Source organism: Gopherus flavomarginatus, chromosome 6 (genome assembly GCF_025201925.1).
Source record: "Gopherus flavomarginatus isolate rGopFla2 chromosome 6, rGopFla2.mat.asm, whole genome shotgun sequence".
Lineage (NCBI taxonomy): Eukaryota > Metazoa > Chordata > Testudines > Testudinidae > Gopherus > Gopherus flavomarginatus.
In genome coordinates this window covers 121,233,716-121,251,406 of record NC_066622.1, presented here as the reverse complement: position 1 = coordinate 121,251,406, position 17,691 = coordinate 121,233,716, and the positions used below count along the sequence as shown (strand labels likewise).

The 17,691-nt window shown below is 39.2% G+C and overlaps 1 protein-coding gene across 13 annotated transcripts in view; it reads left to right on the top strand.

Annotated features, from left to right (window-relative positions):
- TACC2 (transforming acidic coiled-coil containing protein 2) overlaps positions 1-17,691 on the top strand; it is a 235,694-nt gene that overhangs the window by 171,230 nt on the left and 46,773 nt on the right. For 7 of the 13 annotated variants that reach the window (XM_050958914.1, XM_050958913.1, XM_050958906.1 and 4 more), the window contains 3 exons: positions 5,468-6,788; positions 10,420-10,455; positions 13,761-13,821. In XM_050958914.1, the coding sequence (XP_050814871.1) occupies positions 5,468-6,788; positions 10,420-10,455; positions 13,761-13,821 (1,418 nt within the window). The remainder of the gene's footprint in view (positions 1-5,467; positions 6,789-10,419; positions 10,456-13,760; positions 13,822-17,691) is intronic. The other 6 variants (XM_050958918.1, XM_050958916.1, XM_050958911.1 and 3 more) reach the window with 2 other exon arrangements.

Genomic DNA, 17,691 nt, shown 5'->3' with positions numbered 1-17,691 from the left:
TTTTGCTTAGATCACTTTGTGAAAGGGCAAAATTCACTGCTCTGTTGATGCACTTCTAATGTCAAAAGAGCATGGTCTAAAAAGCTCTCTGTAGTAATAAAGCTGCATTGTCTCACAACAGTAAGTACAATTCAAGTCTCCCTCCGCTGCAGTTCTATCATCAAAAGACATTGATGATGTAATGTAGCGGGAGTCCCACAGCAACGTAACAAGTAATTTCTACCACAAGCCCATATTTTGGATGTATTCAGAAAATAATAACAAAAATTGACAGTGCAATTACAAAATGTACACTGCAGAGCACTAGACTCCAGGAATAAGTAAAGGAGTGGATCAGAAGTGTGTTGCGGGAGGGAAGGGGGTGTGGGAAACAACGTAATAGGCAGGAATCAGCGTCTGCATTATATGTGGAGCTGTCAACAGAATTTCAACATTGTTTTATTTCAAACTGTTGGAAAGCATTGCAGCTTTCTTAAACAGTTTGTTCTTTTATTACCTATAGCTGGCTGCAGGAGAACTTAAATCCTTAAAGAAATTAACCATCAACAAAAGCAAATAATGTAACTACTCAGGCTTTTTCCTTGCCATGTTAATTTGCTTTATGATGTATTCCCATCCCAAATCCATTATTTGTTTCTGTCTTTTAGACTGTAAGCCCTCCAGGGCAGAAATCATCTTTTTATATACGTTTGTACAGTACCCAGCATAATGGGGCCTCAGTCCTTTTGATGCCTGCCATAATGAAAGCCTTTGTTATTAATATTATGTTATTTTTTATTATTATTAACACAATTTTTGAAGACTCCTTGTTGGAATCCCTTTTCATTTCACACTAACCTACATCTTGGACTATGCTGACATATTAGAGCTATTCAGTCATTTATTATTATTATTAATTGCATTTAGCTATCTTCCACGCCATTCCCATGTAAAGTGTACAGATTAGACTAATACTAGAGTTTTGTGACACTTCTGGTGTCTCCTTAGCAGTAGGCTGATCAGTGTCAAAAAATGATCTCGTAGTGTGAAAAATGAACACCAGCTCAGCTGGCAACGGCAACTCTAATTAAAAAACATTCAGCAAGACTGAACCCAAACACAACCCTTTTGGAGTAAGAAGAAAAAATACACACTCTTAAAATATTGCCACCTGATTAGCATTCATTTTAAAGAAAACCACAGTCTGTCCGTTTTTTAATTCACATAACTCACTAAATTTTCAAAGAGAAAATGGAATTGTGTAGCTAGAATTCCAGTGAAAAAATCTGAAAACGTCAGGGTTGATCTGAAGGTGATGAATTAGAAAGTGTCTGCTGTCTTCAAGTTTGCTAGCTCTTTATGTTCATAAATAATATTCCTGGCAAAATCCTCACACCGATACATAATTGCCTCTGAAGCTTTCTATCCACAGGATCTAGTAGTAAAATATAACAGTAAGGACTTAATCTATTCTTACTACTATTATTTATTTGTGTTTCTCTTTCATCCGTGCTACCATAATGCAAAGTATTAACGGGCAGAACTGTGCAGGAAAAAGAAATGTAATTTCATGGAGAATTTCAAGATTTCAGAATTTTGGTTCTGTCTCGATTTTGACGCAGCCGCATTTTCCAACAGAAAACTGTTCTAAAATTTTCCAACTAGCTCTATTAGTGAATCTTTATCACAATGAAGTGACAGTGACAACTCTATGCTAGCCACACTTTTGAAATGACTTGCGTAGTATAAGGAAATAATTAATGTATGTCAGGTCCAGACAAGAAAAAAGGTAACAAATTGTTGTTTAACATTCTGTCATTATTAATGACTGAAAAAAAATGAACAGTCAAAGACAGTAATATCTGATGAAGTATGTATCGTATGGGCACACTGCTTAAATTTGTTATGGTGATGGAGGACGGATGGTGATGGAGGAAATAGGAATGTTACCAGATTCTGCACTATTCTATAACTCCTTAATGCTTTTAATCTGAAAGACTACAGTGCTGTCTTTGAAAAAATCCAAATACAGTCTTATTTTATTGGTTACTATTCGTAGATAAATGTATTTGATTCTAATACAAGTGAAAGGATGGTAACCAGCAAATATCCATTCAGTTACTGTGAGTGCTTATTTTGTAGCTTTCCACTTTACTGCTAGTCTTTGTTTCAACATATTTTAAAACACCTTGGCAAATAAGCCGTAAAATGTCTTTTTAAAAAATGATTTTTTCCCGAAATCAGTAGTTATAATCAGATGACCGCATGCCTTGCTCTAGTATTTAAACCAACTGTGAATACCCTGTGGTCTCTGCCTGTAGCTAGAACTGTGTTTACTGAACACAAGCAGAGCAGAAGAATTGGAAGGTAATAAGGCCAAACCAATGCAGTCATCAGCAGTGTGTTAACCATGAATTTGGTCTGCAAAGTCCTTGCGCCTGAAATCTGAATTTAAAGGACTTCCTTTTCTGTTTCAAGAGAAAATGATAATGCATTTGTTACTCATTAATGATTCTTAGGGATGGTACATATCACTAAGGTATTTGGGGAAGAGTTAAGTCAGTATTAGATGAAGAAAGACTCATGGATCCCACTAATGACACAGCCCTGGCAAAATATCCATTTTCAGAATCTATAGCTAACTTATAAACCAATAAGACTGGCACTATTTCTGATCATCTTTACAAATTCTGATGTCTTAATTTTCTAAGTTTGTTTTGTTTTACTGAGAGCAGAATAGATGTAGGCAAAAATTAAACTTCTTATAAGAGGCATTTCCACAAGTTGGCAAATGGGCATCTGCTTGCTAAAGAGGCGTGGACACATTTTTAAATATCAACCTGCTGAAATCCACTATGTTGGACTTCACCCAAAATGGCAGGTTAGAATTTGATAGATGCAAACATCACAATACAGTGTGTGTATATTACATTTTTATGGTATAATGCAAATCCCTGAGAAGCTATGGCTAGGAATTCTAGTTTTAGAGTGCTGTGAAGGGGTGGGCTGTCTGCAAGGGGACAGCCAAGAAGAGCCTCTGCTCTGGGGGCCTGTCCCTATAGTACAGAGAGAAAATGACTAGCTGCAACCCCAGAATACCAGCCCTCTCCAGCCATCTGAGCGTCATCCATGTAGTGAAGGCATTGCTAAGCTGGTGTTATGACATGACCCCAGGATCTCTTTTGCTATCCAGCTCTTCTGTACTTCTCAGGTGACACAGAGGGGCTGAAATCTAGCCATCTGAGAATTTCTCCTGCTGAGAGATGGGGAAAATCAAGCTAGATCCTGTGTCAAGCACCCCCAGCTCAGCATAAGGGCTCCACCAATTCTCAACTCATGGATGGTCTCTTAGGGACCATAAACAGTTGGTTATATTTAGAGTAAGCTAGACTCTAGAAATTGCTCTGAAACCACAGTGAGAGTCAGAACTGGAGAGCCATATCCTGTTCCCTGCCACAACCCCGAGGACTCTACATTAAGCAGACCTTGGCATAGAAGAGAATCCAGACCATGATGTTTATCTTCTGCCACTGTGATGACAGCATGTGATGATCAGGATTTGCAGAATTTTTTTGTAATCCACATAACTGAGATTAGAGCAGGATGAGATTAGAGAAGGAAAAAGATCTAATGGGTTTGTCACAGTTCAGGGCAACTGAATCTGTAATCTCCCTCTATGATACAGCCAGGGCACCCATTTTTAGACTTCTGGCTCCCCATCTGTTGCCTCTCTTGGGCAGAGACACACATTTCCCTCCCTCCTGACTGGGATATTTCCAGGCTGTACCACTCTCAGCCTATGCTCTGAATTCCCCAGCAAAGTCATGCTGCCTAAACAAGCCTGCTTTGCATTTCTCTTCAGAAATGGCAAACAGTGTAATTGCCATAATGAAGCTACTGCACAACTCTTTCTAAGCAAGCACATTTGTTCTTAAGATGAAAGCATTACAGAGAAACCATATAAAAAAACAATAAAAGAATCTACATGCATGCTAATAAGCTTACCAGAGACCTCCCCCCCCCCGACTACAATAATGATATAATGATGCTGGCTGATGAACAGTCAGTCCTTTAAACACCTCCCATGCATCTGAGAGTCAGCCCTTTGTCGAGTTGGAGTCTTTGAAGAGGCTGTGAATAGGTAATCAGCCAGACAATGGGTTCTGCTCAAGGCATAGCTTCAAAAGGATGGATCTGGAGGTGGGTCATTTGTATTGCTCTCTTCCCAAATATTTCCTAGGAAGTCTACTCAATTAACAGTTCATTCTTGTCTTAGTCCATTGTTTAAAAGAGCACGCCTAAGCACATAACACTTCCCAAGATTTATGTTAGGCAGGTCTCCTAAACAAGTTACATACAATCCCACAATAACGCATTTCCATTTTAATAAAATGAGAGGCTAAGATACTTAAACTTGATTCAATAAGATTTTCCAGGATATGGCAGGAAGCTGCCATCTCCGTCACAAGGTCAGTTAATCCATTTCCTTCTCTGCCTGCGTCCTAAAATGTATTTGCTTCTGCTTTAACAGCTTAGTTTTAAATGTCCCAAGTCATGGGCTTCTGTTAATCTCTTTGGAAGACCTTGTCATGAACAGATCTATATTCTTTAATTATAAGAGGGAGAATTCTGGTTGTAGAACTTTAACAAATAGGGTTTTTTTCCCCCACTAATGATAAAAAATATAGTAAAGTGAGACAGTTTCCAATCTTGTGTCTAATGGAAAAGTTTAATTTCAGAAATGTTTCTACAGTCTGCTTTCTCTTTGCCTGCTTTCCCTATTTTATTTTGATTTTTTTTTAAATTGAAATTCTCAGTACCTCATATGTAAAGATATAAAAATGGAGTAATCAACTCAACTCTGAATTTTGACTCTCCTACTCTTCCCTCTTCCCCTGCCCCCACCCACTCCGGCCAAAACAAGAGTAGTGTTGATAAACCTTGGAAAGAAAGCCACACCCAGTCTTCTCTTGCACTGGAAGGATGGTCAAGATGGAATGTGGGGACATTAAACTGGGAGAAAAATATGCAAGTCACTGAAGTTTCAGTCAAATTAGAGGACTGCAGTACCAGCAACTGTAAAGAGAGTATGTTTTGATACAATTCTGTAAAGGCAAGGTATTAAACCATTATCCTAAGGGGAAGTGTGAGTGAACCAGTATTTGATTGTCAGATCACCCAGTATTTAGAATATTTTACTCCATGTAAACCTTTACAAGTGTATATAGTTTATTGTCACCACACTACAAGAGGGGAAAAAGAGCTGTTCAAATGTTCTTTTGCATTTATACCATGAGTTAAATATGCCCCAGTGTACATATATTCTTTAACTTATGATTTAGTCCATTTGTCTCAGTTGTATTTTTTTGTTTTGTTCCATTTTTGGTATATTTGTTAGATAAAAAGTAATACAATACTTAAACAGAAAAGCATTTGGGTTTAATGACTGATGTGTTTCATTCACTGACTTTTCTGTTTGTTCCCATAGGATTTTGTTCTGATACTGTGTCCATAATTGATGCATCACATAGTGAATCAGTTGAAGAAAGCCCATTCCGTCCTCCCTCCCATTCATTTTCTACTGTCTTTGATGAGGATAAGCCTATAGCCAGCAGTGGGACTTACAACTTAGACTTTGATAACATTGAGTTGGTAGATTCTTTTCATACCTTAGAACCTAGCACTCTAGAAGCTAAGAATCGTGACCCTAAAGTGAATGTTCGAAGAAAATCCACAGATTCTGTCCCAATTTCCAGATCTACTTTGTCTCGGTCTCTTAGTTTGCAAGCTAGTGATTTTGATGGTGTTTCCTATCTTGACAATAATGAAACAGTAATTCCAACGGCAGACCTGTTCAATACTGGTTCAAGTAGTGCTTCTAGTACTCTTAAGCGAACAAAGAAACCCAGGCCACCTTCCTTAAAGAAGAAGCAATCCGCAAAAAAATCTGCAGACTCTCCACCAGTGAAAGAAACACAACAAGAAACATCTGACATTAGCCAACAAGCTTCTGTCCCAAGTGAAGAAAAACTGGTGTCTGAGGTCAAGGTTGAATCAATTAAACCTGAATGTACCGAACCTTCCCAAATCTTTACCGAGAAACAGGAGGCCCGTGCTGTGCCTGAAGCTTCCTATCCCTTTGATCGAGAGAATTTTGAAGAGATTAGTACATTTAGTACTGGGGGAAGCAAAGTGCAAACCTCTCCACCTGCCAGTAAAAAAACCCAACCTCTTACAACGGCACCAGAGGCCGTGGAGGTGACTCCATCTGACACTGGAGGACAAGAGGATCCTCCGGTCAGAGGTCTGGCTGTGAGACTAGAGTTTGATTATTCTGAGGAAAAGGGCAGCAGAGAGGACCAGCAGGAAAGCACTCCCCCGCCCAAAAAAGCAGGTAAAAAATCTGGTGCCAAAATGCCACTAAGGAGGCCAAAGACTAAAAAGACAGTGGAAAAGCTTGACAATGCTCCCACCACACCAACCAAGTCCCTCGCTGATCCAAATGATATCCCAATTTCAAAAGGCTCTTATACTTTTGATATTGACAAGTGGGATGATCCCAACTTTAACCCCTTCTCTTCCACTACAAAAATGCAAGAATCTCCCAAATTGCCTCAACAAACATACAGTTTTGATCCAAACACGTGCGAGGACTCAATTGACACTTTCAGGCCGTCTTCAAAGATCACCAGCTCACCTTCTAAATCTCCAGCATCCTTTGAGATACCAGCCAATGGCAATGAAACAAATGGAACTGAAGGAGACAATCTAAATAAACCTGCAAAAAAGAAGAAGACTCCACTAAAAACGTAAGTTAAAGTGTAGAGGTGTTTCTGGATTATGAAGTGCTCCTCCTTGCACCCCACCATAATTACTATAGTTTTATAATTCAGGGGGGTCAGTAAGGTTAGAAACGTGCTGACAAATGCATTCCTAGACAACTGGATTTATGTTTATGGCTTACCATGGTAGGCAGAGGCTTTCCTGTACATCATCAATGCCATGTTGCTCCCAGCACCAAATAACTTGTAGTGAAAACCCAGGGAAACTAACCCAGACCATGTCACTGGATTAATAATTGGATGTTGGACATTTAAGGGCCCAGTCCTACTCCCACTGACATCAGTGCCTGAATGCCCATTGACTTCATTGGGACTAGGATTGGGCCTTTAGCAATTTTTGTGCCTCATTTTCAGTGTTATCTTACTTGTTGTGCAGTGAGTTCAGCAATGGGAAAAAATAATTCTCTGGCCTATTGCTAATGCAAGGCCAAGCCTGTGAACCCTTACTTGTGCGAGTAGTCCTTACACACACAAACCCCTATTGAAGCTAATGGGACTGCTCACATGAAGGAAGAGTACGCGTGTGAGTTAGGGTTTGTGGGATATAGTGAATGAAATCAGTGGCAGAACTCACATTGACTTCAGTAGGGCCATGTTTTCATCCAGTGGTTTTTTTATGTATATGTATGAGAAATGGAAAACTGTCTTATTTTTACTAGTTTGAATTCCTGGGGTTTTTTCATATTTTTTTAATGTGAGGCTGTAACCTTTGAAAACATTTTTCTATAAAAGTAGTTTCAGGATTCACAAGATGATCAAAAATCCCTTGGTTTATCTCCTATTTCTATGTTCATAGAACAAGGTGTGGGAGAAATGGTTCCAGCTGCTACATTTGATTGGTTGGTTAATAAAACTCGGTATCCAGTGGTACTGATTCCCACGTAGTTAACTTGCTGATGCGCACTTCTGCTATTTTATCCCCTCAGACATCATTTTCTTTGAATTAATTACCACAGATTTTATTCACAGGATTTTACATTTCAGATAAACAGAGAACATATCTAATAAGGTCTCTCTGAAAGTCCCTTTATAACTTTAGTAGTGTCTGCTAATTAAAGATAACATACTACATCTTAAGATTTAAGTTTGTCACTAAAACTAACAAAAGACCAAAGAGCTAAAGAAAAAGCAATCATTGTAAAACCAAACGTAAACTCCATAATGCTATGAAATGAAGGATGGAGAATGTCCAATTATGCCTTTTATTTCCTGGCATGAGTTAGGCTTCTAACTCCAGCCATTTGCCAGATTTGTATGTGGTTGGGGATGTTTTGCGTTTTGAAGTAGAAGCCATTTTTGAATTACTCGAATGGTTGTTATAAGCTATGATACGGTTGGGCAGACTGACTTCAGTTTTTTTGAGGGAGATGCCAGATTTTCTGATGTGTTTTAAATTTTGGGAAATGCCTGGAGTTCAGAGTAAGTGCCAGAGAAATTTAAAAACTGTCTACTGAGAGAGGATATTTTCCGCAGTATTCCTAAAACCTAAAGAATTCCCCAAGAATAACATTCAAGTTTGAACAAAAATAACAAGACTAAAAAGTGCATCTGTGTGTGTGAGATTTGAATTTCATTCTAGAGAGGATTTTAATATTCAAGGCCTTAGTCCAGCAATTTACTACAAGGAAGAGGTCCCCTGTGCCTATATGGAGCTCCACTAAAGTCAGTGTGCAAGCCCATGTATTGTAAATTGCAGGACAAGCCTTGCGTTATTTAATCATTGAGAACAGAGGTTTGCAATGGGACAAACTGATCCAGATTGCCCCATCGCCTGGAAAAACTTCAGAAGCTAGTGAGGCACTCCACGAAGTTCCTTCCCCAGAATTTTCTCTGTAATCTTTCACTGGGGTTTACCCACTCCCAAATATCTCAGGTCTGCGGGATGTACAAGGCTGATCTGCCCTCTGTCACTCTTCCCTGGCTCCAGGCAGCATAGCTGCCTTTGTCACCTGCCCATAGCAGCCTCTGGGATCCATGTAAGTGGTTGTCCCCAGTGTGCAGGAGCTGCATGTTAATGAGAGTGCAGCCTACAGCTATAATATTCTTGTAGGGGATTTACTGCGGGGCTTGTTGGGGGGTGAAATGGGCAACACTGTGTCTGTGCCCCAGTCTGTCCTCTCCCCACATAAGAGTCCATGACATGAGATTGCTCAACGGAATCCACTGCAGGAGAACCACCATTTGGGGAGCCCAGTCACAAATACTTCAGGGGAGCTCCTAGAAGAAGAAAGCAAGCTATTAAAGTGAAGGACCTTAAATGGTGATTTATCTTGCTGATCTTCATTTCAGGAACTGCTTGGCTCAGTTTAAACTGATACTGTAATAGCCTAAGATTGTATTTATTTATTTTTAAAAACTAGTTTAAGGGTTAGTTTTTCAACACCAAGAGTCTTTGTTAACATTGAGAGTTGCAGGGAGAAATCCCTGCAGACTGCTTTGAAAACGTATTGTTTAATGAGGGGAGCATGGTGATTTCCAGGCTAGACCTGTAGGATGCCTAAGAGTGAGTCACTAGCTTAAGCATCACTAACAGTACAGTGCGCCTGATTCTACAGCGCACATTAGTGGCACTACACATGAGTTATCATCCTGGAATAAAAGCGTAAACATTCTAAACACTCACTCACCACTCTATTAAAAGAACAGGCTTGGGAATGGATTTCAGCTCAACTCAAACTGCATTCCAGTCATGTCTCTAAATATTTAACTGTGGTTCTGAGACAGATCATTTTGCTGAGATGATACTGAGCAAAGAGCAGCAGCTACTCCCTCAATGCTCGCTAGTTATGAACGAAGAATGGGTGGCCCAATTAGATCTGAACCTCAACTCTCCCCTGTATTGATGGTTGGGAAGCATCCAGACCATTTCAAAAGACTGTGTTTAGATATGGAAGGTGCCAGCTTTCAAGATCATCCTGCTTAAAAATATGGCATTAAAGCTGACAAGCATGGAAACGGACAAAGACTTTTTATAGCCCTGGTTATTCAAATAGAACTGTCCCAGTTTCCAGAGCATTCACTTTGAACTATGATTTCATTAAGAGCCAAAAATGCAAAAACTTAAAGAAATTTCCTTCTTTCTTTCTTAGAGTGTGGAAGTAATTTGAAATACACAGACTAGGAGCCGTTTCTGCTGCCTTTTACTGATAGATCAATAGTCATAAAAGAACCTAGTGTTCTCCTGTTTCTTTAAACTTAATTGCTACTAATTTCCTTGGGAACATTTTTTTTAATATACTGTGTATTAACTAGTGCTCTATCTTGAAAAGAAAGCAGATGGCTACCTCAGGAAAGGCAAGAATGGGTAAAGCATTGAGAGTAATTAAATTGATAGGCCTCTGCTATGAAAAAATGGTTTTTATAAGATGAAAACATGTCAGAAAAATATATTGAATTTAAGAACATAAACTGGTTTAGAAATTATCACCTCTCTTCTCTCCCCCTTCTCATTAAAAATGTTTTAAGGCTGTGCAGACTTCCTAAGATATCGAAAATGTATGATGATTTTGCTCTAACACATTAACAGAATGTCTCCAGATTTATCCTTTTTGTCAGTTCCTTCTGTCTGTCTCTCTTTTCTTTGTCTTATTTGTCTTAGGATGGTAGAAGATGTGATGTCTGTATGTTCTCTGTTGTAAGTAAATTTAATCTAACGGGCCTGTTATGGTGAAAGTGCCTTATACTTTGTTAATGATTTATGGGCTTCTTAAAAAAATAATTTTACTTTAATTTGCAGCATGATCAAGAATTAGTGGGCATGGAGCTTTACGGTGTTATTTTTATTGGCTTATGTAAAAGTTATTTTAAGTGAAATTGCCTGGCTGTGAATAAGCTTGAGGGAAGCTATTATGTCAGTGTCTGGTTGCCTGTCTAGAAGGACTGTTTTTTTAAAACTATATATATTTGATGCCCTCAGCTAAAGCATTGACACTTACTTATTAGCTTGATTAATAGAATATTGTATTATACAACACTGTACAGGCATTCTTTCTTAAACACTATCTAATGTTTGTAAGTACTTTTTAAAGGAAACAATTATTCTCACTATGTATATTATCAGACTTAGTAATTAACAACCGGTATAGAATACTTATACCAGTGAACAGCTGGCCAGTTTTTTTGGTCATATATGTTTATAGGTGAAGTATTGACTTATTCTCTATCATTTGAAATGCTTCACTATAATCTCCTTTTGTTGCCTTGCAAGTCATTGATCAGAGCAGAGCTATAATTTTCACTATTATTGAGTAACTCGGTGTGAATTTGTGCAGGCTGTTCACTTGCCTCTTCCACCTAATGTCAAAAGCCAGTTAGGTCTGGTCTGGCAGCTTGCATCTGGAGCAGCGGTAGATCTTGCATCTATCTGGGAATGTTCTTTTTAGGGAATTTTTAACCTTTTGGAAATGGCGAACACACATACAGGCAGCGTACCTTACATATATATATATATATATATATATATACACACATGATAATGTGTGGGTATTCTCCTTTCCATGTCTTTGACTGGAAAACACCATGCTTTGAAGGGTTAAAACTAGGGCTATCAAGCGATTAAAACAATTAATCGCGATTAATCATTTTATTCTACATTTTTCAAATATATTGATTTCAGTTACAACAGAGAATACAAAGTGTACAGTGTTTATATTTTTTTATTACAAATATTTGCACTGTAAAAAACAAAAGAAATAGTATTTTTTCAATTCACCTAATACAAATACTATAGTGCAATCTTTTTATCATGAAAGTTGATCTTACAAATGTAGAATTATGTACAAAAAATAGCTGCATTAAAAAATAAAACAATGTAAAACTTTATAGCCTAAGATCCACTCATTCCTACTTTTTTTTAGCCAATTGCTCAAACAAACAAGTTTGTTTACTTTTGCAAGAGATAATGCTGCCTGCTTCTTGTTTACAATGTTGCCTGAAAGTGAGAACGGGGTTCTCATGGCACTGTTATAGCTGGCGTCGCAAGATATTTAAGTGCCGGATGATATTTTTATGTCCCTTCATGCTTCAACCAACATTTCAAAGGACGTGTCCATACTGATGACGGATTCTCTTGATAAAGATCCAAAGCAGTGCAGACTGACACTTATTCATTTTCTTAATCTGAGTCAGATGCCACCAACGGAAGGTTGTTTTTCTTTTTTGGTGGTTCGGATTCTGTAGTTGCTACATCAGAGAGTTGCTCTTTTAAGACTTTTGAAAGCATGCCCCACACCTTGTCCCTCTCGGATTTTGGAAGGCACTTCAGATTCTTAAACCTGGGGTTCAGTGCTGTAGCTATCTTTAGAAATCTAATATTGAAACCTTCTTTGTGTTTTGTCAAATCTGCAGTGAAAGTGTTCTTAAATCAAGCAACATATGCTGGGTCATCATCCTAGACTAGTATAACACAAAATATATGGCACAGTGCAGGTAAAACCATGGAGCAGGAGACATATAGTTCTCCTCCAAGGAGTTCACAAATATAATTAATGCATTTTTTTTAAACAAGGATCATCAGCATGGAAGCATGTCCTCTGGAATGGTGGTCGAAGCATGATGAGGCATATGATTGTTTAGCATATATGGCAATGCCAGCTACACAAATGCCATCCTAATGCGTGTTCTCACTTTCAGGTGACACTGTAAATAAGAAGCAGGCAGCATTATCTTCCATAAATGTTAACAAACTTGTTTTTCTTAGCGATTGGCTGAACAAGAAGTAGGACTGAGTGGACTTGTAGGCTCTAAAGATTTACATGATTTTGTTTTTGAGTGAAGTTCTGTAACAAAAAAAATCTATGTTTGTAAGTTGCACTTTCATTACAAAGACATTGCACTACAGTACTTGTATGAGGTGAATTGAAAAATACTATTTCTTTTGTTTATCATTTTTACAATGGAAATATTTGTAATCAAAAGTAATATAAAGTGAGCACTACACATTTTGTATTCTGTGTCATAATTTAAATCAATATATTTGAAAATGTAGAAAAACATCCAAAATTTAATAAATTTCAATTGGTATTCTATTGTTTAACAGTGCAATTAAAACTGTGATTAATTGTGATTAATTTTTTTAATCGTGATTAAATTTTTTGAGTTAATCGTGTGAGTTATCTGCGATTAATCAACAACGGTAGTTAAAACTATTGTATTGACAGTTTATGTTCTGGGATTTAGAAGAGCCTGAACCAGTATTGCCATGTGAGTAAATATATTCATCTTTACCATGAAAGTCCAAGTTTGTGGGATTTCCTTTCTCATCACTGGGAACTTAATGTGATTATCTGGTCCTGAAATCTTAGGAGCAATGTGCATATCCTGCCACAAGCCTTCATATGCAATTCATAAAAAACCTGCTGACATGTGGCAAGGAAATTAATCTCTTATCTGTCTTATATGCATATACGGCCCCTTTTACCATAGTATTTGACCGCCACACAATCGTCAATGTATTTATTCTCACAGTAACCCTGTGAGATAGGAAAGTACTATTATCCCCGTTTTACAGCTGGGGAACTGACACACAAAGAGGCTAGGTGACTTCCTCAAGGTCCCAGAGGAAAGTCTGTGATGGGGCTGGGGCTTTTTGAATCAAGGTCTCCCAAGTCCTATCCTAGTGCCCTGGGTAATCCTCATTCCCTATCAATATTTGACTTCAATAGCCTTTTTGAATGAATTTAGACACATGGCAATCCTGCTGTTCAGCTCCCTTACTTTGTTTATCTTACTGGTTTAGGGAACAAAGTCCTGTACCAAAGTGCATGATAAAAAGCAATACTTAAAGCATGTTTTTCAGTGTATTGCTTTGTAATGAAAGGAGTCTTAAAGCAGGAAGGCTTATAGAGGAGGTACTATTCTCTTTAGCTCTGTATTGCTAAATGTTATATGCTGCTGATTCTCTTCTGTATGCCATATTTACTGTTTTAATTTTGTTTTTAGTGATACATTTAGGGTGAAAAAGTCACCAAAAAGGTCTCCCCTCTCCGATGCGCCCTCTCAGGTAAAATGCTGTGTTGTTTTGACATAAGTCATTAGTTTTGCTTATAGAAGGAAAGTAAATTTGATGTAACATTGTTATATTTGAGTAGTTGTAAGCATTGGTAAAGTTTATTAATTTTTTTCTCCCGTTTTAAGATTAATTCGTACAATCCCAGTTAGACTGGATATTTGTCCTGGAATTCCAGTTGGACTGTTCAGAAATACTCTTTGGGAAGTACTATCTTCTAAGTATAGTAATGAACAAATATCTTTAGGATATTAGCACTCAGAAGAATTCATCTCACCTATTAGACCAGAAAACTGCAATGGACACAGATAAAAATGATATGCTGAAAGAAAAGTACAAATAATGCAGGTGTGGTACTCTGCAGAGGATGTGAACAGAAATAATATTTTTGTCATCTTAAAATACTGGTGGGCGGCTTCTCTTGTTCAGAGGAGTTAACAAAGGCTGCACCATGTATAAGATAATAGTCTTTGGCTCACTACTTTAATCTGGGACATTTCTTTTCATGCCATTGTCCACCTCCCATGTTATGTATCCTAACCTTCCATTTAAGCTGGCTGACATTGTAGAGACAGGGGAAGGATTCATGACCTCTGAAGTCCGTGTTTTGTGTTATGTGAGATCATTACCATAAGGGAAGTGTCAGGGCTAATCTACATGGTGAGTGTAGTATTTCAAATAGCAGTACTTCAAAGCACATTACAAAACATTTAGTATGGAACGTTTGTCCAGCAGCAAGCTTGTGCACTGTAGGCAGCCCTGGCTTCCCGTGCACTTACTCGCCATGCAGACAATCCCTAAAAGTCAATTGCCCTGGCCATTACGCTTGGATTCCTAGGAGACTGTGCATTTTGTGTGCCACTTATGTCACGTACTGATCTCCAACCGCAGATATTTCTGTCTTAACTCCTGAAAATCTCTGCATGACCGTCAACTCCAAATAACCATCTTTTTTACCTGCATCAACAGAATCTAGAAACTTACACACGCACCATAAATGATGCTATGGAAAATATAGCATGAAAAAGTGTTCAGTAAAGACAGCAAAGAAAATCTGTGGATCCCTTGTGTACTGAGGTCTTTCCCCCCAATTCCCGCCCCACCTCAAATGAATTTCAGCTGGCACATTTCAGTACGCTTAAGTCAGGATTTTCATTCTACCTTATCAACAATAAGCAGTACAGTAACTCCTCATGCGACTGACAAAGTGGGTATATTCACCCATGAAAACTCATGCTCCAATACGTCTGTTAGTCTATAAGGTGCCACAGGACTCTTTGTTGCTTTCCTCACTTAAAGTCATCCTGGTTAATGTTGTTATGTTGCTGATCAGTTAGGGAACATGCTTGTTTAAAGTTGTGAAATGATCCCTTCTAACGTCCTTTGGCAGCTGCCTGCTTTGTCCACTGCTTGCAGGAAGAGCAGCCTGTTGCAGTTAGCTGGTGGGGGCTTGGAACCAGGGTGGACCAGCAGCCCCCCATCAGCTCCCCTTATCAGCTTCCCGCTCCGCTAAGTTCCCTAACTGCCCGGCAGGTTAGCAATTGCAGGCTATCAATCGGCAGTTCAGCTGTCCCTCTCCCCACTGCCATGTGCTGCTCCTGCCCTCTCCTTTGGAGCTGCTCCCAGAGACTCTTTCTTGCTGTTCAGGGGGAGAGGAAAAGGGGGCTAATGTCAGGGTGTCCCCCTACTCCTCCACCCCACTTACCCCTTCTCCATATAGAGCAGGGAGGGGACACCCACGGAGAGAGACAGAGAGGCTTGGGGCAGCAGCTGCTATCTCAACTTCCTGATCCACTTAAAAAGACAATGCATTTAAGAGTGGGTCAGCTTGCTTAAAGGGGCAATGTGCATCTCTCACTCTCTCCCACACACAATATGTCTGTCTCTGTCTGCTATGCTGTCTACCCTCCCTCGTATTCGGGCTGCCTTGTTTGAGAGGCTACATTAACAACAATGTGTTAACCCTTGGGGGCTCAGCCGATTGCTAGTTCATCATTTAGCAGTAAGGCATTCCCTGGGAAATAGTCCTCCCTGTTCATAGATTCATAGACTCTAGGACTGGAAGGGACCTCGAGAGGTCATCGAGTCCAGTCCCCTGCCCTCATGGCAGGACCAAATATTGTCTAGACAATCCCTAATAGACATTTATCTAACCTACTCTTAAATATCTCCAGAGATGGAGATTCCACAACTTCCCTAGGCAATCTATTCCAGTGTTTAACTACCCTGACAGTTAGAAACTTTTTCCTAATGTCCAACCTAAATCTCCCTTGCTGCAGTTTAAGCCCATTGCTTCTTGTTCTATCATTGGAGGCTAAGGTGAACAAGTTTTCTCCCTCCTCCTGATGACACCCTTTTAGATACCTGAAAACTGCTATCATGTCCCCTCTCAGTCTTCTCTTTTCCAAACTAAACAAACCCAATTCCTTCAGCCTTCCTTCATAGGTCATGTTCTCAAGACCTTTAATCATTCTTGTTGCTCTTCTCTGGACCCTCTCCAGTTTCTCCACATCTTTCTTAAAATGCGGTGCCCAGAACTCGACACTATACTCCAGCTGAGGCCTGACCAGCGCAGAGTAAAGCGGAAGAATGACTTCTCGTGTCTTGTTTACAACGCACCTGTTAATGCATCCCAGAATCACGTTTGCTTTTTTTGCAACAGTATCACACTGTTGACTCATATTAAGCTTGTGGTCTACTATGACCCCTAGATCTCTTTCTGCTATACTCCTTCCTAGACAGTCTCCTCCCATTCTGTATGTGTGAAACTGATTGTTCCTTCCTAAGTGGAGCACTTTGCATTTATCTTTATTGAACTTCATCCTGTTTGCCTCAGACCATTTCTCCAATTTGCCCAGATCATTTTGAATTTTGACCCTGTCCTCCAAAGCAGTTGCAATCCCTCCCAGTTTGGTATCGTCCGCAAACTTAATAAGCGTACTTTCTATGCCAACATCTAAATCGTTGATGAAGATATTGAACAGAACCGGTCCCAAAACAGACCCCTGCGGAACCCCACTTGTTATACCTTTCCAGCAGGATTGGGAGCCATTAACAACTACTCTCTGAGTACGGTTATCCAGCCAGTTATGCACCCACCTTATAGTAGCCCCATCTAAATTGTACTTTCCTAGTTTATCTATAAGAATATCATGTGAGACCGTATCAAATGCCTTACTAAAGTCTAGGTATATCACATCCACTGCTTCTCCCTTATCCACAAGGCTCGTTATCCTATCAAAGAAAGCTATCAGATTAGTTTGACATGATTTTGTTCTTTACAAATCCATGCTGGCTATTCCCTATCACCTTGCCACCTTCCAAGTGTTTGCAGATGATTTCTTTAATTACCTGCTCCATTATCTTCTCTGGCACAGAAGTTAAACTAACTGGTCTATAGTTTCCTGGGTTGTTTTTATTTCCCTTTTATAGATGGGCACTATATTTGCCCCCTTCCAGTCTTCTGGAATATCCCCCGTCTCCCATGATTTCCCAAAGATAATAGCTAGAGGCTCAGATACCTCTTCTGTTAACTCCCCCTCATTTCACCACCTCAACCAAGCTTCACAGTCATCATAGCTGTGAACAGTATTAAATTGTTTGTTTAAAACGTATACTGTGTGTATATCTATATAATACACAACTACCCCGATATAATGCGACCCGATATAACATGAATTCGGATATAACGCGGTAAAGCAGTGCTCTGGGGCTGCGCGCTCCGCAGATCAAAGCAAGTTCAGCATAACGTGGTTTCACCTAATAAAGTGGTAAGATTTTTTGGCTCCCGAGGACAGTGTTGTATCGGGGTAGAGGTGCATATAGTTTTTTGTCTGGTGAAAAAAATTTCCCTGGAACCTAACC